Source organism: Chanos chanos, chromosome 6 (assembly GCF_902362185.1).
Source record: "Chanos chanos chromosome 6, fChaCha1.1, whole genome shotgun sequence".
NCBI lineage: Eukaryota > Metazoa > Chordata > Actinopteri > Gonorynchiformes > Chanidae > Chanos > Chanos chanos.
Genome location: NC_044500.1, coordinates 12,097,481 through 12,120,287, shown reverse-complemented (window position 1 = coordinate 12,120,287; position 22,807 = coordinate 12,097,481). Strand labels below are relative to the sequence as shown.

The 22,807-nt window shown below is 40.5% G+C and overlaps 1 protein-coding gene across 1 annotated transcript; it reads right to left on the bottom strand.

The window, feature by feature from the left end:
* Positions 1-927: 927 nt before the first annotated feature.
* Positions 928-20,809, bottom strand: porb (P450 (cytochrome) oxidoreductase b). The gene is made up of 16 exons (XM_030776853.1): positions 20,775-20,809; positions 17,836-18,025; positions 11,364-11,412; positions 10,843-10,971; positions 10,416-10,565; positions 8,753-8,877; positions 8,349-8,438; positions 7,821-7,919; positions 7,211-7,327; positions 6,387-6,505; positions 5,906-6,087; positions 5,320-5,469; positions 4,916-5,183; positions 2,920-3,065; positions 2,687-2,772; positions 928-2,539 (listed from the first exon to the last, which is right to left on the bottom strand). Exons 2-16 carry the CDS (start codon positions 18,009-18,011, stop codon positions 2,395-2,397), a joined length of 2,031 nt encoding a protein of 676 aa, XP_030632713.1. The 5' UTR covers positions 18,012-18,025; positions 20,775-20,809; the 3' UTR covers positions 928-2,394.
* Positions 20,810-22,807: the final 1,998 nt, after the last annotated feature.

Sequence of the window (22,807 nt, the reverse complement as noted above, 5' to 3'; positions counted from 1 at the left end):
CAACTGTGTATATCAGTTAGTTACAGTGAAGCACATTAATAATAAAGTACAATCTAAAATTAGGATACTAATAGTGACATTATGAGTTAACTATGCATTATATAAACTATGTATTAGTTCATCATAAAATGGCAGATACCATATTTATTTCTGCTATGTGCTTTATCAGCACCCCTATTCTCAAAGAAAGTGGAACGTTCATTGCGCCCTTTTCTGAGGGTATGTCACATGATTCTTTAAGAACAGTTGTGGCAGCGTGAACGTGTGTGAATAAAACCGATCGATATTACAGTTTTCAGCATTACATACAAGACAAGCAGTGTGATTGTAAAGTGTCGTATCGCTGTTTAATCCAATACTGTCAACATCATAGATTGATCCTAAATGATTATGAATCTGTAAGAATGAAAAGATGAAAGTAATGAAGCCGAGACCTCTCACCCTCTTACTAAATGCTTTCGACTTTTTGTCGTACAACAAAAGACAGCGGATACAAAATGGTTCGAGTTTGCCTGTCTAGTGTTTGGGATTGACTTTATCGATTGGGATTGGGACTGGGACTGGGACTGGGACTGGGACTGGGAATGGGAATGGGATTAGGAAGCACCCCCGCGGTCCCCCGGAAACACACACACAAACAAAATAATTCAAACTTTCTCCAGTGTTTCTGTAATTATTCATGAAATGTTTTCTTCAAGTCTTTGTTGTTTACGCATTCCCTAAATTGAGGAGCTACCCATTATATACATGTATCAGATAATGCAAGAGGTTATAGGGCTCTCTTGTATTGAACTTTTCTTTTTGTGGTTTTTCAATGTCTGTGTGGCAAATTGGAAAAATACCCCCTCCCACTTTCCTCTCAATGGTTTTATCACTGCCAGGTAGAAATGTGTGTGCATGTACCCACAAATGCAAAGGAACAAGGTGACAAGTTAATTTCAAATTTTATTCATTAACAAATTACATGTCTACATACAGTATTAACATAAAGGAAATGGTTATTGCATATAAAACCAGATGATGCTGACAATAAAAGTAACAACAACGTACCAATATACATCCTCAGTTTTTGCAAAAATAATGCTTTCATTACTAGCAATGCTGTTATGAAAAATATCATCATTAAATGTTGTGGAAAGCTACACTTAAATAAGGCACTAGTTAACCAATCTTACAAATGGATTTAAAGGGCCAGTGGTATCTAGATAATTGTCAACTGGCCTTATTCAAATGATAAGGAGAACGGATGTAGGTTCAACCCTCTCCACATCTCTTTGAAACGAAACAGAGGAAGAACACACAGTGATTTTGGGCAAACTTGCATTTGAGTTAAAAAAAAAAAAAAGAAGAGGTTAGTGGAATGTGAATGTGCTTTAAACATAAGGCCGACTCATTTCATCCTTAAAATCAGTTACAAATACATAGCCATACTCATCTGTGCTACAATGTATAGCTGTCCAAAGTCTATTGCTTCCTTCCCATATGCACTGTGTGTGTGTGTGTGTGTGTGTGTGTGTGTGTGTGAGCATGTGGGGGTGTGTGTGTGTGGTCTTGATCCCCTTGTAAAAAGAAAGGTTAGGAATGTCTAACGGACACCTGCTAAGAAGAAGTTTATGAGCCACATGAAGGTTCACACACAGGATCAAACAAAGTCAACAAAGCGCAGATTCTCTCTGCAGGCGCAGTACAATCTATATCAAGTGCATAGCAATAACTAACTGGGCCTAAAAAGTCTCCTGCCATTTCTGCAAGGTAGTCTTTCAGACGTTCTCTCAAGATGAGATGTTTTATTACTAACTACTGATTGTATGAGGTGTAGCCTATCCTGTCATTTGCTGCATTACTTAATGTGTCCTTGATTAAAAATATATATATAGTCACAATTAATGCATAATGTGAAAAAGGCTACATTCAAAATCCCTTTCTAATTGCATGAACGACTGTTCCATAATATCGATGTTAAGTTACCGACTTGACACAAAAATATTCTGTATTCTACATGTTATTCTTATTATTTTTTTTACACGTTTGCTAGAACAGATCTCAGGAATAAGTGCTTGTGACACTGTATGACAGCCATGTATTTTTGTCCATACTTTTTGTCACAGCACACCAATACACAAACATAATAAGAATCCTCATTACAAAAGTTCTAGAGTCTATCCACCAACTACAAGTACAAGGAATCACTTAAGTTCTGGAAGCTGGAAACTGCTTTGTGCCTATTTGGTCACCTTTACTAGGAAAAAAACAACAACAAACTAACAAAAAAAAAAAAAACAAAAAACAAAAACAGTCCACCAATGATTACATCAAATACATTTAAACTTCTTCTCCAGAACAGACTGGAATAAGAATGGTTAAAAGAACTCTTGAGGATACTCTGAGGACGTTTTAACTCCAGACGTCTTGCGAGTAGCGTCCCTTGGTCATCAATTTCTTGATGTACTCTGTGGCTTGAGTGCTCGTCATACCTCCCAGCTCCTGGGCGATGTCGCAGAAAGCAGCCTGCACATCCCTCGCCATGTTACGAGCATCACTTGAGGAAAAAAACAAACAAACAAAAAAAATCAAGCACATGTTTCACATCACCAAAAACCTGAGGAAAAATCCAAAGTCTCTCAAATCACAGTTGAGACCTACTACGACTATGTTGTGTTTCTGCCAACCGTAGAGGGTAACTCACCCGCAAATGTAGATATGCGCATTGTCTGTATGAATCTTCTTCCAAATATCCTCTTTCTTCTCCTTCAAAAGATGCTGAACATACACCTAATTAAGAGAAAGAGAGAGATTTCGGGGAAAATAATTAGCTAATGAATGATGTCTCCAGTATACTTGAAAGAGGAAAGGTCAGTAATGGAGTGCATAGACACCATTTTGCATCTGCACCGAAACTTTGGCCCTTAAATGGGGTACCTTGTGCTCCTGGTCTCGTGAGAAGGCAACGTTAAGCTGAGTTAGAACTCCTTGCTTCTCGAACTCTTCCAGCTCCTCTTGGTACAGGTAATCTTCATTCTTGTGACGGCAGCCGAAATACAGCGCTGTCTCTCCCACTTCCTTACCTGGAGAGTAACATTTGGAACACTCCTTATGTCATGTTTGAAGCCCCCTAATCTGAAGTGTTATTGGTCTCAGTTTAAATATAATTAAGAGTGTAGAAACCGCAGCCCTGTAAGGCAGTTCCCGTTTGAAAAAATGAACAAAATACTGTTTCATTGTGGTCGGTGGACAACAAAGTTAAGAATAAATGACAATGTTCGACATATAACTGAATAAAATATGCAGGGGGTTTGTGAGGATGTGGGTCAACTTTTACATATGATATGTAAAATGGGTAGTTACTGTATTAAATGGGCTTTGAAATAAATAACTCGCTGACATGCGCAGTATATTTATGAACTTGCACACACGGGCAAAAAACAGAACAGTCTGTACCGGTAATGCTCAGACCGTCTTTATGTTTACAAAGGCCCAAGATGAATTAACTTCTTACAATATGGGTAGGCTCTTACATTATTGGCCCGGTGTAAATACCAAAAATTTAATAATGACAATGTAAACAATAGTGTAATAAAACTACCAGTAGTGTAATAAAATGTAATACAATAAAGGCAATATTGTAATAACATATTACATTATTGGCAGGTTTTCCATTATTTGCTTGGTAACTTTTTTTTTTTTTTATGAATAGTATAATAACCTAAACTCAAAATGTCATACTGCTTAGCTAAAACAGATGCAATGCCTCTAACTTACTTTCACTTTAATTTCTAAACTCACTACAAACACAGAAAATGTCTGTGTTTGCTTTTAGCATAGAGTTCTGGACAGAGATTCCTATGCGGTCATACTGTTAGGTTTCCCTTGTGAACCTCCATATCTTTTCACGCATCAGCTACACAATATCAAACACAATAAACTAATAAACACTAGGAGATCGAAATGAATGAAGTAGTTGAAAGAATTAGATACTGAACTAAATGTAATGGGTGTCAGGGCCACAGAAATACCACTGGTTTAAATGTGGCACATGGTCTGAACATGACCATCCAGGCCTCCTTACCCACTGCTCACTTTCCATCTGGGATTGGTCATATTCAATTTTCTTTTTATTGAGTTAGAGTTAACTCTGACCCCAGAAAATATCAAAATCAATTCTTTTAGTTCATTCAGTAAATCAACGAAACAACCAGCCAATCTGCTGGCGAATCAAATCCCAAGCAAGAGAGAAATAATGATGCTGTCCCATATCCTGCCTTGAGAAATCCTGGGATCTATCATCACATTCACACTTGGTATGGAAATAACAACAATTCTAACGTTTAACAGAGTTTGGAACCTTCTTCTGCGACCAACAGAGCCAATGTAAAATTAGATTTAAATAGCCGTTCACACACAATGTAATATACTTTTTCACCTAGCGTTACTCTTACTTTATCAAACCTGAAGTGTTTGATCTGTTTTACCTGGTTGTTATTACAGTATGGGTTTCTGTTATTATGTTACTCATTAAAAAAAAATGGTCACCAAGCCAATGATGTAGAAGCCTACCGATAATGTAATCCCCTATCAGTATTGGCCAAAATGTTACTACTTCAGTGGTTCATGATTTTATTGAATTTTATTTAAGTCAAGTATTACATTGCTGGCTTTATTACACTACGTTTTATTAGATTATAGACAGTTACTGGGCTATTGGTCTTTATTACATTTTGGGCCAATAAAACAAATCAATAATGTGATTATCTGCCTATAACTTAATGAGTTACTGCATTCTGCGCCTCTGCACCCAAGCCCAAATGTAATAACCTGCCCACGATGTAATAAGTTACTTTGGGCATTTACAATGTCTTTAACATTATGTCATTTGTGGAGTGAACACTGATCAATACAAGCTGCGGCAATATCTAACCTTGCTCTTTCAGCCACGCTCTCTCCTGGATGAAGCCCATAAAGGGGGCGATGCCTGTCCCAGGTCCGATCATGATCACAGGGTTGCTGGCCTTGAAGGGCAGGCGGAACTGTGACTTGCGGATGTACATGGGTACGGTGGCCTTGTGCCCGTTGTCGGTAGGCATTTTGTTTTTCAGCCAGTGGGTGGCGACGCCCTTGTTGGTGCGACCTGTCTTTGTTTGGTACTCCACCACCACGGCGCAGATGTGGATGCTATTGGGATGAACCTGTCACAAAAGGGGGCGCACATTAACCAGGCGAACAACCGTGTACTTTCCCTAGAGCGAATACAGCACAGAACTGCAAATATTCACCGAGGGAGAAATAAAAAGAGTTTAGGACAAGCTGATTTTACTCCCTCACCTTTGACGAGGAGGCAATAGAGTAGTAGCGGGCCTGAAGGCGTGGCAGTAGTTCGCACAGGTGGTCTATGGGTGGTCTGAGAGAGGGAAAGTCCTCCAGGATAGCTAGAATATTCCTGCAGGAGTCCAGCACCCAGCTCTGGTACAGCGCCTGGGAACGAGTAAAAAGAAGCGGAATGGGACTAGGTTTCGAAGAACTTACAGGCTGCGTTTTGTTTTTCAGGCATTTCATATTTCTATCTCTGAGGGAGACATGCACATGGAGAAAGAAGCCATGTATTTTACTGTTAACTACACCTAACTCTTCTATTGAACTCCCTTAAATTAAGTCTCAAATGAATCATAGCAAATGTAATTACTTTCGTCAAATAAAATGATACGAATTTCATTTATATCTTTTATTAATCAAGTCATGTGCATGTGGCCCTCTTTTTTCAAATGGACAGGAGAACAAACTGCACCAAAGCTCAAAGAGATTTTTTTTTTCTTTTTCTTATTTTGATTGGGATTTTTACACATTGATAGTCGGGCCATCTGAAGCTCTCTGCTCTTCTGTAATAGATGGGATAAGAGGTAACAGTGCTCACCTTGCCCTCAGGGGAGGAGGAAGCCATCTTACGCATGTTCTCTTGTTCCTTGGGGTCTGTGGCATACTGGGCCAGTTCATAGAGGACGTTGGTGCGAGGGGGGTTGGTTACGTCCAGATAATGGGAAAGAGCCGTACGGTATGTGGTGGGGCAGGGGAACGGATGCTTCTTATTGGACTCCTCTGAAAAGTAACGACCGGTAAAAGTGAGTGCGTGCTTAAAACTGTGCGTCTATTTCAAAAAGGAAAACTTAATCTAAGTCACCATTTTTTTTCTTTTAACATATCTAGCAAAATGACTGCAGTCTATTGGTTATATCATTTCCATGGTAAGCATTTACGCATCTAAGATTTTGCAAATTTCTTTCCAAACTACTTTGTGAATGAGAGTCTGTGTTATCATTGACAGAATGCTGAGAAAACAGCCACTAGGACAAGAGCAATTAATGCTCTAGACTAAATCCACAAGGTCATGGCCATACCATCAAGGTTATTGAGGGAGATAACGGTATCAAGGTCCACTCCAAGGATCTCTCCGATCTTGTTGACGATAGCGCTGTCATTAATGGGATAAACAGCCACATGGTCTCCTGATTCATACCTGCAAAGATGAATTAGTACACATCAGTTTCAGTTTTATCTTCAGTTGGACTATCTAATGTTCGAGCCCACTTATAGATTTTCTACCAGTACATTACATTTACCTTTAGGTCTCATAAAATTCAGTTTTCTGGGACAACAGTAAGTCAGCTGTATAATTACCAGAGGGGAGTAACACTGCTAGAGAGCAGTGTTTCCCTTAGGCTGACTCATGCTTAACAGTTAACTTTAACCTGAATGAAATACAAACAGTGACATCAGAACTTCATATCTGGTTTACTCGGCTCACGGCACAATCAGTCACTGAGAGAGGCCAACAAAGCTAACAGCAGTAAGCTCACCGCTAACATTGGTCTTCTCTAATATATTTCCGTCTTTGGTCATCTGGACTGTCTGGTCACGCCTATTTGTGACTAATACTGTGACATCGTGTGTGACTAACCCGAAAAGAAATGTAACCAGGTAACTATTAAAGTCTGAGACAAGTCATTAAAAAGCAACTGATCTGAAATGTAACGACAGATGGCACGTTTCGTCGATATGAGCAGCATGACAATGTTTTTTTTTTTTTTTTACAGCTGAAAATGAAATTGCATTTGACACACCTCATGTCTGAACAGGTGTGGAAAACCTGAACTGCCAGGTACAGTACCACTGTAACATAAAACCACAAAACAGCATTTGCTTCATACTCTAAACTTGTTACCTGATCTTGGAGCCTGTAATGTCCAGCTCTAGGTGCATCAGGTGTCGGTCGCCTCCTTTGTTCAGCTTGCGGTTCAAAGTGACCGGTGCCAGGAAAGGGTTTTTTGCATCAAAAGGTCTGAAAAAAAAAAAAATGAATAAGAATGGGAAGGCATGAATAGACCAGGTTTATTCCTAAATTAGCATCTCATGTTAGCTCCAACGGTGCAGATTTTATACAACCGGACTGTGGTCCCTCAGAAAAGGGATTATTCATTTCTAAAACGATTTACATTTAAAAGTTGGCCGTGGAACAAAAAAAAAAAAGAAAAAAGAAAAGGCTGCATAACAAAGAAATGGTCAGAATACGTCTTTGTCAAAAACAAAACAAAAACAAAAAAACAGACAAGCTCTACATGAGCTTGGGGAGGGTCTGAGCTAAGTGAAAACTAACGCTCAGATCACAAACGTAGATCAAACCAACCAGGTAACTGGCGTTTCACTGCGTATGGGTCTTTTATTGGGGCTGGGATGAGAGAGATGGGTAAAGCGGTAGAGGGGATTGAAGAAAGACAGAAAGAAAGAACCGGAGGGGAAGATGAGAGAATGTTTGCGTGGGGGGTCTCACTCACGGTTTCTGGTTCTCAAAGCTCTTCAGTCTGCCCAGCTCGCCGGTGTAAACCTTATTCATGTTAACGTCCTCGTGCACCTTCAGCTCGTACTGACGGATACTAATGACAACAAGAACAGGTGATTAGCAGCCAGAACATTTTAGGGCCGTGTGTGTGTGTGTGTGTGTGTGCGTGTCTGTATCCACGTCAAGTATGCATTGTCTTGAACATTATTTGTTATAAAAATGTGTCTAATCTATTTCGTTACTAAACCAGTAGCAGAATTCAGGCAGCACTGTGTCAGTTACTCTAGCAGTCTTTGGATTTCTCCAGTGGAGATGAGGCATTGAAAGCTAGACTGAAAAGCTTGTTACATTCAAATACCGAACACAAGGCAGCCAGACCAGAACAACAGAGCAGTTACGGTGGAAGCGACAGCTTCAGGTCACCGTGCCCTACACGCAATGCCAGCTGAGGACGAGTGTCCAAAATGAAAGCTTTTTCTGTCCGCGTTTACGAATGAAGCGTGTGAAAGACAGAGCTTCAGACCTGGACTCCTCGCCAGTGGCCTCCACGCCGAAATGCTCACAGACAGCCGGCCAGAACTGCTCTCTCCACGAGACAAAGTCCTCCTCCAAACTGCAGAGAGACACACACAAAAAACCCAGACCTGTTGAGTGCAGTATTTCAAGTATATGAAGAGTGACCTTGGCCGTGTTACTTGTAAGTTTGTGGCTATATGTGAACTTTATTGATAATATAAGCTGAACAGATTTTGATTAAATCTAAAATACATACATATACAAACACATAAATGTATGTACAGCTGGGTTCAGTTTAACGATGAAATTTAAACAAATGTCATCACAAAAGACATTTGAATGAGAAATTAAGTTCTTTGATAACCAATAAAACCAGTGTCGTCAGACAAACAGTTCCAGTTCATAACGTACTTTCCATCATCGTCTCCCATGCCCAGATCGAAGATCCTCTGGGCTCCCAGCTCTGCCAGTCTCTTATCCACATATTTGCCCATGGCGTTGTAGTGTTCATATGTCTTATTACCCAAGGCAAACACCTGAAAAGGGGCCACACACAAAACAAACAAATTCAATCATCGTTCAGATCAGATGGGCTGAAAAACTCCAATTATCAATTTCACAATTTTATGTTTGCCTCTCGCAACAGCGTTACTGTACAAAAGTATTTGATGGTGGGACTATGGTTCCGTGAGGGGGAAAAAAAAAAATTAACGACAGTGCGGTTCAAACCGTTTCACAATGAACCGCGTCACAGAGAGTGTTCAGCATTTGAGTTTGAAGAATAGTGACAGAGTGGCCTCACGGAATGATTCCATCAACTCTAACTGCGTGTGATTAATGTGTTCATTCCAGTCTAGAACCGAAGGACAATATGAAGCACTAAAGAAGCACAAAGACAGCGCCGCCACACTGAACTGCTCTTCAGTCAGAAGTTAAACTCTCCGCTGACACATCACAAGGTCGGCAGCAGTTTGCCGCCAGGAGGAGGCACGAAAAAAGACGCTGTGCGCCTCTTTAGTCTCTGACTTCAATTAACTGAACAGACACACAATAATAATAATCATCTCCAATGCTGATAAATAAAATCGAACGCATGATTTCATCTCACGTAAAATGAGGACCCAGGTTTAATTAAACTCAGGGATTGCTCTGCTTTTTTTTCCCCCACTCCATCAACATTTTCTGTTCAATTTTCTATTGGCTTCGATAAAATTGTAGCCAAAGGGCAATGAGAGACAAATTCATTTCTACGCATAGGTAAAACAACTGTCTACAATTAGCAATTTCTCCAGGTTACAACATAGTCTAATTTAGCAACCTCTGATGACAGAGATTCAAAGGTTATTCTGAAAAGCTGGCATAAAGCCATCTCTGAGCAGAGGTATACAGCAGAACCTGATGTCCTCACACTTTCATCACATGATGTTGTTGACAGATAACAAAGTGTGGCTGTTTGGCTTTAAATCCGTCAATTCATACAAAATTTAGCAATATGCGCACACACACACAGAGAAAATCCCCACTCTACTTGATTCCTCATTTTAGAGAGCTTAGTCACGGGGGTCAAGTGTTGCTTTGTCATTATGCTCTTAAAATATTCTGCTGTGTTACCACTGATTGTGAATCAGAAATCTTAAAAAAAAAAAAAAAGAATTTGCTGTGTAATGTTGAAGGAGGATGTGGCGTAAGACCGGCTGGGTTTTTGACACATGCCTCTTTATTTCGTTGGAATATGACTCATAAGGACACAAGGCAGGGGAGATTCTGCTCACCAACGATTCTCGTGAGGCACTATCTCTAGATTGTGAACTGTTTGGTATAGGGGAAAGGACATGGTAGGTGAAGGTTACTCCAGGTTCCAGGTCTCTGACTCAGTCCCAAGTGACTCATTAATGCACTGTACGAATCTCATAGACCTTCCCATACTCTGTACAGGGTTCAGTTCTCAGATTCAGGTTTGATGACGTTGAGAATGTTCACTATCTAGTGGGATTTCTTTTTTCTTTTGATATGATGTTTTAGGTGACATCTAGAGCAACAGAGTTAAAAGTAAGACACAGAGAGATAAACATACTGTGTATTTGATGCCACCCAGCTCAGCATCGCCCTCCTGCAGCCAATCGTAGAAGTCCTGAGCATTATCAGTGGGGTCACCCTCACCGTAGGTGGCCATGCAGAAAATGGCCAGAGAGTTGTCTATCTCACTCAGACGAGAAAGCTCTCCCTTAAGAATGAACAGACAAAATGTACAATTAATTCACTGTTCACTCAGTAATAACCAGTCAGTGGCGTCTACTGGACACAGATTTCATAAAATATAGAGAAAATAAATAATTAGTAAAAAAAAAAAAAAAAAGCTTGGATGGATGAAAGTATGAATTTTGACTGAACCGATTCTGATGAGAAACAGAATCCAGTTTACAGGGGATATTATTTCATGCGGCAGGAAGGTAGTTTGTGGTTTCTAAAGGCTTAACAGCGAGCGTTCGGTGATGTTTTACCATGTCGTACTCCTCTGGATCTGCTGCCATGCCTTTCATACCGTAACGCTGGGCATCTTTAGAGAGCCTGTTGGCAAATTCCTCAGCCGTGCCCGTCTGAGAGCCGTAGAACACCACAATGTTCCGTCCCTACAACAGAAAACACACACACACACACAAAAAAAAGACTTTCTGTGATGTTGCGATAGTACAAGCTAAGTGGATTTAAAGGGACAGTGTGAACTAAGACATAATTATCTGAGCAAAACAAGAGAGTAAAAATTAAAAACTGTATTGTGAGCCATAGACTCACAATAAGTAACTCATTTTCACTGAATATTTATCAACATTAAAAAAAATAGAAGAAGAAACAAGACTCCACTCATTATGGAGCCTCTTGTTCCTGTTACTACGACGACATTTTGTGTTACCCCACTAAAGAATACACACTACAGCCGTAGACTAAACATGAATATAATATGAATGTTACATAACCCAAATATCTGCAGATACATCCAGTCAAAACATTTAAATAATCTTACCGTCTTCTTCATTTTCTCAATAAAACTAGTCTCCCGTGCTGTTGGCGCCCTGCACACAGAAAGGGAAAAACATCAGCATGACAATCCCACCCCCCCCCCCCCCCCCCAAAACAGAGCAGAAGAGAGTGTAAAAGGGAAGACCAAACATGAAAAGACAAGGTTGCATGCCAATTCATTTTATGAATCACAAGGTTAAGAAGGCATTGAAATGAACTTCATCCACATTAATTATCGTCAGAGATAGCTGCACAGAATGCTGAACCATCGTCTTTACAGTGTTTTTACTGACGGCTCTTCCAGAATGAACCAGCCTCACACGCAACAACAATTACAAAACAACAGGCATACCCTCAAATAGTTTCTTTATGTCAACCTATGAAGCGAATATACAGCTTACTTCTGTATGAGAGCAGTAAGAATAAATGAACGTTAGAGCACCATCCTCACTAAGATCCACTCATTTATACACTGTGGTTCAGTAAAGCTATAAGAGAAAACACATGTGAGAGGAAAGTACGGTTTGGTAACTAAAAGAACAGTTATATAGCTGAGCGAGGCAGCAGATTCTACAGGACTTCCTGAAGATAACACTATCAAAACCTCAGTCTCGACTGGCAGGGCCGGTTTATCTATCAGAAAAGGGACAAACCATGAAGTAAACCCCCCCCCCCCCCCCAAAAAAAAACAAAAACAAAACAAATTAGTAACCTAACCTAAACCGTCAAACAATCTCTAGCTCCCATGGAACACCTGTGTAATCCGTCCCCATTTAAAAACCCCCGACATAAGCACTTTCTTTCCAAATCCAACCCCCAAGGAACTCACACTGTTCAATGAGCAGTGACACACCGTGACTTCGGGTCCGTGTGCTGAAATGGGTAACATCGGGACAAATAAAACTGAAAGGGACCCATGGAATGAATGGCTTGATGCATTAAAGAGCAAAGGGAAATTTAAATGAGGCAAAGACAATGTCGTATTGTGCCAGGGAGGTGACCGAAAATGCGGTCTACAAGACTCTTCCTTCCATACTTCTCTATAGGATTACATACACCCCTCCACACAAAAAATGTTAATGTTTACAGCAAAAAGCAAGAGAGAGCGAGCAAGAGAGGGAGGGGAGGGGGGCGCGAGAGAGAGAGAGAGAGAGAGAGAGAGAAAGAGTGAGAGAGAGACTGAGACTTTTTACTTTACAAATGCTCTGGGCACACAGCCAACTGTTGCACAAGGATCTGAATAATGTTATTTAATGACCTTAAATTGCAGCTGAACACGTTGCGTGGGGGTGGGTCTGATTCAAAAATTCACTGGTGGAGTACTGGAATTCTTTCGATTCATTCCCGTTTCAAAATTTCAAAGCAACAACAAAAGTTTGTGTGTGCATTCTATGCAGACAAGCTATTTTTTTTCAAACCTGCTTCACCTAAAACAAGAGAAACGCAGGATTGGGAGGAAGATTGGGAAAAAGTTGGCTAGTTTTTCCATCATTCACACCATTCTTACCACACATAAAAGCCGGGGCAAACACAAAAGCTATTCACACAGGTCCAAAAGCAAATCATTAACATGAGTTTGAATAGTCAAACAGCTGCCCTCAAACACATAAACTGGCTACATGTATTTTCCATATGCTCTCATGCCCACTGAGATCTTACAACAACATATGCAGCAGAACATATTGGCAGAGAGACATTGTTTGGATGTATAAGAGTCCACATTGAAAACTAAACTTACTAACAGACTGAACCAATCTGATACTACCCTTTTTTTTTTTTTTTAACGGTTGGTACCTACTTTCACGCTACATCTGTAAAGCTAAGCCAATGGGCTAATAACATTTGCCTTCAAGGTTCAAGTCAAGATAGGATGAACTTTTAGCTCACTGCATATTCATAGACCCCAGTTATGAATCAAGGAGACGACCACTAACCTGCTGGCAGCAGCCTGTCTATCCTCAGGCAGGGAGAACACACAGCCCATGGTAGAGGATACTGAGCCTTAAGGGCCCACCACCATCAGTGAGCTGACAAAGCAAATGGACAAGTTCAGCCGGACACAGACCACCATCAGGCACCAAAGGAGGAGAAGGAGGAGGAGGAGGAGGAGGAGGAGGTGCCTCTTCACGACGACGAGATAAAAAACGTCATCTGTTCCGTGTTGCAGCTTTCTCCTCACACTCACATGCACAGTGAGCGTGAACCAAATAGCCAAGAGCCTTCGATCCAGAGCATCGCGCCAGATATGCTAGCGGTCTCGCATTCATGTATGGACGTTTGAAAGGAGGATACTTCATACGCCGCTTGAGCAGGAAAACTCGCGTGCTTAAGAGTCCTTAACGACGGTGGTTTCTTCATTCAGAGAAGAAAGTTTCTTCGCTCTGGCTTCGCAAAACAGAGCAGAACACACGGAACTTCCTCCAAATCAAAACGGATAGAAAGCTCCAGTTGTCTGCTGCAGTGTCTGAGCGTGTTCAGTAACAATTCCATGTGCTGCTGTAGTGAAAGGCTGCAGGAACAGCCACTGTGCTTTACACACACACACACACACACACACACCATCCACAGGCACCAGCAGCATCTGGCAACCAAAAAAGACAACTATGGTGGGAAAGAGACCGAGAAATCTCCCATAAAATCTAGCAGCGGACCCACACAGATTCACACTCGCATAAACAAACTCGTACTGAAGCCCTAAAATTCAAATTTTAAGCAAAGCAGCCCTCTCCCGCCCACTTTTTCTTCCAATCTACGTGCTGTGAGGCACACACAAAGAGGGGGGAAAAAAAAGCGCCACAGTTCTGTTACCCTGGTGACAAGTTATCAGAAATACAACGACGTGGTTTATTCAAGAGAGATAAAATGACTGAATTACCCTCACTGAGTCATACCCCTTACACACACACACACACACACACACACACACACACGAGCCCCTACCCCACTGAAGGCCGGAGGGACTACCATTACCATGGCAACCTCGTCCATCATAAAAGGATTCTCTTGTGACAAGCCAAGCCTTTCCCCATTCGGGGGAGCAGCAAGGCAAATTAGAGATGCTTATGACAAGAAAAGGAGGGAGGGGGAAAAAAAAAAAAAACGAGGAAAAACAGAAAGGAGTGCTTGTCTTTCACCTCAACTTTCCACCTTTCCCTGAGCTTGTAGAAAGCACTGGCTGCCCTTTTACTCTCACGCCGTCCAGGGAATGTTCGAATGAGACTTTTGGTCACCTAAACAAAAGCTGCTTCATCCTGGGCTGCATCCAGAGATGTGCACTTTCATAATCGCAGTTAAATAACAAGAGCGGAAGCTTTTAAGGAGGAGAACGGGGTGGGATCAACTGTATAGCCAAAGTTCCCCCCCCCCCACCGAGACTATATGTTTTTGCTTTTTGTTTTTTTGTTTTTTCTCGCTGCAAATTCTTCACTGCGGCCAAACAAAGACTGTCCTAAAAGAGGAAGTTAAAAAAAAAATCGCTTCCTGAGGCTACGCTCGTTCTCCATTTTTTGTTGCCCTGCTGACCCCGTGTGCGTGCATTTTCAGACACGGCTGAGGGCCTCGAAAAACCATCACACTTTAACAATAATGTTCCTTCACTCTCCACATGGGGGAGGAGGGGGGGGGGGGCAGGAAGGTAGAGGTGGAAAAAAAAACCCAAACAAACAAGGAGGTGGGACTAACTCATCAATGTTCAAACGTCAATACTGATCGTCCACCAGTTGTTCTGAGGGAGAACTAGGTCTCTCCACATGGACACTTAACTGTTACTTATTGCTTAAAAACAGGGATAGAGAGATAGGACAGTGTGTATGAGCTCTACTGGAGTCAGGAGAGAGGTGGGGCTGAAGAACAGAGACCAGACACGCTTACATGAGAGAACACAGGCAGAACACTCCTGACTGGAACAGTTACAAAACTGCTCCCTTCAGGGCAATCACCCTGACCCCACCCCCAATCCCTCAAAAGGCTTAGTGTTACTGCCTCTGGACGTTAAACAATGAAACAGACTAACAGATTTTGTTTTTTTTTTGCTCGGAATGTAAAACTAAGACATTTACTACATTAAGGGTACGCTCACCATTAAATTGTGACGCTGTTCTTGTTTCTGAGGAAACACACATGTTGATGTGAAACTTTAGTGCTCATGATTTACACCAAAAAGAAAGGCTACGTCTCAAGGTAAAACGGGCATCTGGTATCAACGGCCAGTAAGCGAATCCAGAAAATACTAATCATAGCCTAAGCGGTCCCACAGTTGACCTCACACCATCTGCCTTGATATCCTTGAATAAAAATGCCCCCAATCTCTGCTAGTCAACACTGAGTCATTGTCATAGCCTATGTCCTGACGCTCAGCACTTACTGGAATACGAGAACACAGAAACTTATTCCACAAATTCTAGCGTTAAAAACCAAAGGGGTTTCCAAATGGTGGTTCTTGATTCATAGAATTACTGGATTTTCTGCCCATTTCTCACCACAAATGTCTTTACACACATCACAGCTGGACTTAGTTAACAGCCCCATCGCTGTACATAGATTCAACAGTGCTGGATTTTTTGTGATAATATTTGGACCTTTTTTTTTTTTATCAGACAAAGACTGGAAAATCCATCTCAGTTGTCCGTTACTAGTCTTTTCAACCTTTAAAAGAAACTAACAAACTCAAACAGCTCTGTTTATGTCTGGTCCCAGTTATAGAACTGTATGCTAAAACAGGCTTTAAAATCCCATCCTCTCTCTCTTCAGTGACTGTATTGTTCCTCTGTCACACTAATGCAACAGGCAGAAACACGGCAAACCATAAAATGGTTGTGCAATAATTTAAACCAAGAGTGAAACTGCATTGTCAAATGTATGATTCAGTTATATTCCCAGAAAAGACAATCGAGGTCCGCAATTCATGGAATGGAGAAAAATGTGACCTCCTCGTCGACGCGCGCCCAAATGAACTGCTGTTTCAGACTATAAATGTATGGTGCTAGGTTTACACAAGACGAGCAGTGGTTTAACTCAGAATTTGCTTGTTAGGGGTCAAGCTACCCTCTATACTTTTGTTAAATCTGGAAAAGTCCCAAACCACACAAAAAACAGATTTTCAGCTTTCAATCATCAACTCAAGGCAGACACACGCTGCGTGGAGCGAGTGTCAAGGCAGACATATGCTCCACAAACTTAACTCGACACTGAATTGAAGCCTCAATGCTCTATGTAGCTTTGAAACACTAGCTAAAAAGACACTGATTCTCCCAAATTAGTTCTCACAGAGTATTATGTTTAGGATGTCCCATTAACACACTGGAGTATTTTGAAGGAACACCAGTTTCATATTGAAGTGTACTGGAGAAGTCTTGGCAGTTATGTTCAGTGGAAGTTAAAGAGGAAAAAGTGTCATGAGACTGTCACATAAATGTCACGGTGTGGCCACAATCTGAAATGCTATTACTAAATGTCTCTTAGCAAATGGTACACACTGTACCCTGAGAGGGACCTGCGATATTTGTAATGACAAGAAAAGAGTCAGTGTGTGAAAACTAGCGATGAATACACAGGGCTCGAGACTGCGACCAAAACAGTCGCATATGCAACCAGTTTTTGAGAGTGCGAGTTACAATGTGACGTGGTTGCATTCGTGCGGGTGCATGATGATCACTGGGCAAATGAGACCCACGCGACAACCAATCAGTTGAGCGTGTGATGCGTTTGGTACATGAGGTTCTCTAGAGGGGTGGGAGTAACAAAAAAAAGTCTGACCAAGATGGCAGAGGCCAAAGGCTACATGTAGCATGAACACACGTATATGATTAAACGATGTATGGGAAACCGTTTGCGTCTACATCAATATGGGTTACAGTCGGGGCCAGAGCAGTAGTAAAAACTCTCTCAATGGCTCTGGTTGGGGCAAACAGACTACTGTGGACCTTCATTTAAGCACCCAAACTTTTGATCTAGTTGAGAGGCTTGCTGTTTTCATGACCACACCCCCAGAGCAAAAAGTGCGAAGTTGAAATTTGCGAGGTGACCAAATCATGTGCTGGTGCAACCAACTGAGATAGTTGGTCACACCAGTGCAACTAGCGGAAAAGTTAGTCTGGAGCCCTGATATACAGGCAGTTTAAAAGGAACTTATATAAACTCCTGAAGAATTTCTAGCACACATAAGAAACAATATGCTATTATGCTTCTGTTGCGGCAGACAAAGTACTCAGCATCTGCCTAGCCTGCTTTATTTTAGTGTTTGGTTTCTCACATTATATTCAATTATTCTCAAGCCAGATAACATTATATTATTATTAAAGAAGCATTTCAAACACAGAAAGCACTGAACACAAACTCAGAGAATGAAAGATAAAACAACCTCCACTAAATTTTCTGTCTTGAGAGGAAGGTCGGTGTTCTTTTTCCTCATCATCGTCATTTTTTTCATGCGTTTCTTCACATGCAAAAAGCCGACTATGTGAACGTTAGGTACTCACGGTGCGTCAAGCTTCTTAAACTCTGGGATGGGCTCGGCCTTCTTGCGGAAAATAAGCCAGTAAATGAGTAGTCCTGCGATGAGGGAGAAGAGAAAGATGTCCAGGTTGCTGAGGAGAGGCTCCTGTTCATCCATCAGTTCAGGCTGGGTAGATGTCTCAGCCTGAGCGTCTGCCATGGTTACACTAAACTCTGACCAATCAAGAAAATGACACAGCAGTCAATAGTTAGACACTTTTCACATATGGCTACAAAAACTCTGTTACATTTTCTAAGCCTCATAGGAGGCTGTCATATAGACGATGTGTGTGAAATTTGGTTTTGACTATTTCGAAACATTTTTCTTGACATGCAAGCACAAAAAGTTTGACTTCTGATTAACATATGGTCCCTGGGATATCTAGAGTTATTATTATATATCAAATGTTAAATGTTAAGAATGCTGATCTAGGAGCAGTTTGTGCTCTTTGTATTCAAAATAAATAAAATTATATTGTCCAAGGGAGAGTGGATCCTAACTCAGCAATCATACTCTGAGACATATGATACACACAGGCTTTGTTCGAGTCTTCTTAAAATACCAGCCTGTTAATCGCCTTAACTGCAAGACATTACCTTTTGCAAAACAAAGTGAAAAGAAAAAGCCAGAGAGTACTGAATGTCTCTCCTCCAACAATCAATTTCCCTCCTCCCCAGCCTGGAAACATTATGTTCTCAACAGGTTCCCTTCATGAGTCAGCTAAACCAATCAGAGCAAGGGTGAGGACGTGTCACAGATGTTCAGTATTTCTGAATGGTGGTTAAGTCCCACTGCTACAGAGCATGTGACAAGTCATCATGGAGCTACTATAGGAGACACCCTTTCAAATCTTTACAAAGCACAAACTCTTGGCAGAAACTAGGACAGAAGTTAAACCAGCTTTCTCAGCTGTCTGTATGGACACTCATGGGGCAACAGGGCTTGAGCTGATAAAAGACACATTACCTCAGGTTAAAGAGTAATTACATCAAGGACTGAACAGGAGTGGGTTTGCTTAGGAGAGATAGAGACTTTGTTGAGACATGTTAACTAACAGGCAATGGATCATATAGGCTTGGTCATATCTGATCTTCAAGCCAACAAACAAAGAAAACCAGCGATTAGTACAAATCTGCTCTTAAACTGTAACAGTGTTGGTTCCCGATTTTGACTCTATATGCATTTACAAAAAAAGAGACAAGCTAGTACATACATGGGCACATTCCTAAACGGTACAAACGACTGCCCCGAGTAATTTCTTCATGTTGCGTAAATATCAATTCACTTTGATTTGTTCCTAATTGCTGCGTGAAAAATGAGTGTGCAAAGTGAGAACGAATTATGTTAGTCTTTAATCAAAACAGACTGCTCTCGCCAAAAACTGACGATTTCCTTTAGCTTTATCCACAGGCTGACGAGGTGCTAAACAATAACCTTATGCAACAACCCTGTAAGACTTTTCATAGCAGAATTCCTCCTTAATCAACAGGAATCTGCGACACAAGTACTTAGGCTGTGTCGCGCTCAATCTCATTGTCAACAACTTTACGTAAAATTCCGTTCCCATGCAACCAGTCATACGCTTCCCAAAGTGCCATCTTTATTGGTCCCCAGAGTGCAAATTAGTTAGCTTATACCAACGGTGGGCTGCTTAATTTTACGCTAAGTTGCAACAAAATTACTTGAAATCAGATGTAGAGATGACAAAATGGAAGGGAAACAGGGGAACTTACTAAACAATTGACTGATTATGCTTCAAATATGCTAAGTCAGCACTGACATAACTGCTTGCTGCTTCCACATGCTAAAATCTTGGTGAGTACAACTGGCATTCAACACCTCAAATAAGACACGATTTAGCACAAATTACATTTTAATAACTTCATGCAATGTGAGTGTTTTGGTGAGACAACAATACACGTGGGTAAAGGGAGGACAACTATCACATCCTTGTAAGTCTGAAAGTGGGATCGATTTTGGACAAAGATCACTGCAGCGTGCTACTCTGGGGCAAAAGGGACTCATCTTCGATGCAACATTAACAAAGTGCTCTATAAAAGATCAAGTTGTTCTTTGGGACGTTAAGAGCTGATCGCTTCGCTTTTTAACGGTAACTAATTAGGGAACAAAAATAAAAACCCTACAGACGACTCTAATTCAGGAAAAGTTCTTACACTAAGCCGAATAACATAAAGAAATATTTCTGCCGACACCGCGAAGTCCAATCGGAGTTCTCCGAATCTTTCCACCTACTGGACATACCAAACATTTAACATCATGTTTAACTGCACGTATTCAGCTAAGTTATAACGCGTCTAATGTACAACATTTAAACTAAATGGCAAAGACCATGTTCAACGTCTTATAGGAGGTTGTTGTTGCTCGTGGTGGTTCATGAGTGCCCTTTCGTAGGAATAATAGTATACTGGTTTGAGAAATTTATAACAAACTTATACGTAACACCAAACTGTTGTTTGGCTTTGTGAATTCTTACACCGGAGACTGTTAAGCAGCAGTTTCGAGCCTTATTATAGGCAGCTAGCTGATTACATATCATACCACACTAACAGAACTTTTATATACGGTTCCATATAAACTCACGGTTCAGAACTTAATCATAAACACTGCACGTTCGCCTTAGTGTTAAACTAATATGCACTGACCAGGGTGAGCAAAGCGGTCGATACTTAAACCAGTGTTTTCAAACTGTCCATTAAATCAACTAACCGACGAGTGAGATGAGTTTTCTCAGTAGCATAACTATTGTTGCACAACAACGTTGATTCGTATTTCGAAAAGAAAAGAGTAGGGTATGTCGACTCTGTCCATCATTTTTACCACCCATTGAAAAAAATATATATATTAGTTATTTCAATGTACATACAGGCATTTCCAGACAAGACAAAAACTTCTCTAACTTACCTGCTCACTTCCACTCTGTCAAGCTAATTGCAAGATGCGGAAATCTGACGTCATGTCTTCATAATGTAGCCTCGGCCCAGACCAACTCACGAGAGGGGTGAGGGTTTCATTTTTTTTTTAGTAATGGTGATATTTCACCCCTAAGAAATTTGTTTTGAACGTTATTTGTAATTTGTTTAATTTAGAACATATTTTTATCCATTGTTTGGTATCGTTTCTCTTATTTGTACTTATTTTTATTAAGCATGCTCGGTGCTACCCTGTACGAAAAAGTATATAATCTCATGACGTTGTAGCGCACATGTCATGTAACAAGGAATAGTAAATCACAAAGTGCAGTGGGAGAGGGTTCAGGGTTATATAATCCAATTGTCGGTACGAACTGTCTGCACGTCCCTGAAACTCAATCACCTCCCCCAATACTAAGAGAGAATTTGCCGTTTAGGGTTAAGATAGTAGCAAGGGCAGAGGTAACTCAGCACGAATACGGTACCTTTCTCACAGTTTTGTAAGCGTCACGCGTGTCAAAGAGGGTTTATTTTTTCTGAGGGTCACTTCACAAAGAAAGTTATACTGTAGTTCATTCTATTCCTATGTGTTTGATACATTAACTCATGAAATGTTACAGAAGAACATAACATTGGACACGTGACCTGCAGTTCTTCATATGTTTGGTGTCAGCCATCATGGCTAAATATTCGTAGGCAATAATACATAACTAATCTAACTGATTGCATTGTCCGTGAAATGTATTCTTGCTGTGAAGATCAGCATAGTTGGGGCTGGTTTCCATATATCTGGGTGATGATGCATAAATATGATAATAATATTACCGTCGGTAAACACATCAGTGTCTGTATGATGGGGGCTTATCCAGGCCTCACAATGGCAAAATTACATATCAGGATAACATGGGGTTACGTATGTATCAGTAACATGTTTGGTACATATAGAAACAGGGGTATTCAAGACAGATAACAGAAATAGGTTGTCTGAATATTAACTACAAAGATAACTCATCAGTGGCAGCTGACATATTACCACATGCTTGTAATGTATACATGTTACTAAGACTAAAACTTTTATGACAAAAGATATTTCTAATTAGATTATAATTATTCATTATTACTACATTCCTTTGAGTGTAGCGGTACACAAAGCCAACTTTTTTCTCTATTGTGGTAAAGTAAATGATGCTGTTTCGTAGCTGTTAAAGTGATTGAAGTTCTCATTGGATTTGACAGAAATTCATGAAATGAAAATGTGTCTGACTTTAAAAGTTTCCACATGACTTAAAAGGGTAATGAAGTGACAGTATTATTCTCTCTTTTGTACAAGATTTTAGCCTCTTAAAGCGAACAACGAGTTTTTGCCTCCAAACTTCAACAAAATAGTCCATCAGGACACACACTGTACCATAGTGACTTAATTCACATTTTGACTGACTAGTCTGACCAGCTTTGCTCTGAGAAATTTCTTATTTCAGAGTCTGAAAATCTTGCATGAATTGCACGGTAATTATCATCAACAAGTTAAAAAAAAGAAAATCTTGTCTTTACATGTGTATGTAGCTGGAGAGTCCTGTTTTAAGGGTACATCAACAGTTGCATATTCCATGTTTTACATTTTTGTCTGTATATTTTATTACAGTCAGTTTAGGAATACACCAATGTAGCAAATGTCTTTTGATTGGGTGTCAGCTCTGTTGCAAAACTTGTGGGGGCTATTACAGTGTTATTAACTAAGCTAGAGTTTAGAATTTAAAACAAGGGATAAACTGGAATAAGTCACGAGGTTCCCAAAACCCTTAAACTTGATTGTTGTGTCTTTGGAACCTGCAGTGTAGAGTGCACCTGGATTTTAAACTAAATTTTAGAGATCACCTAACTGCCACTAGAGGTCAGTTTTCCTGATGTTTGTCTTTAACCTGGTGTAAATATGGTTTAGCTGATGTTAAATAGGAAATGGCTGTGATTTAAACATGTCTCCCTCTCATATTTGCAGATACTGCAAATATTTAAAACTTAAATAGC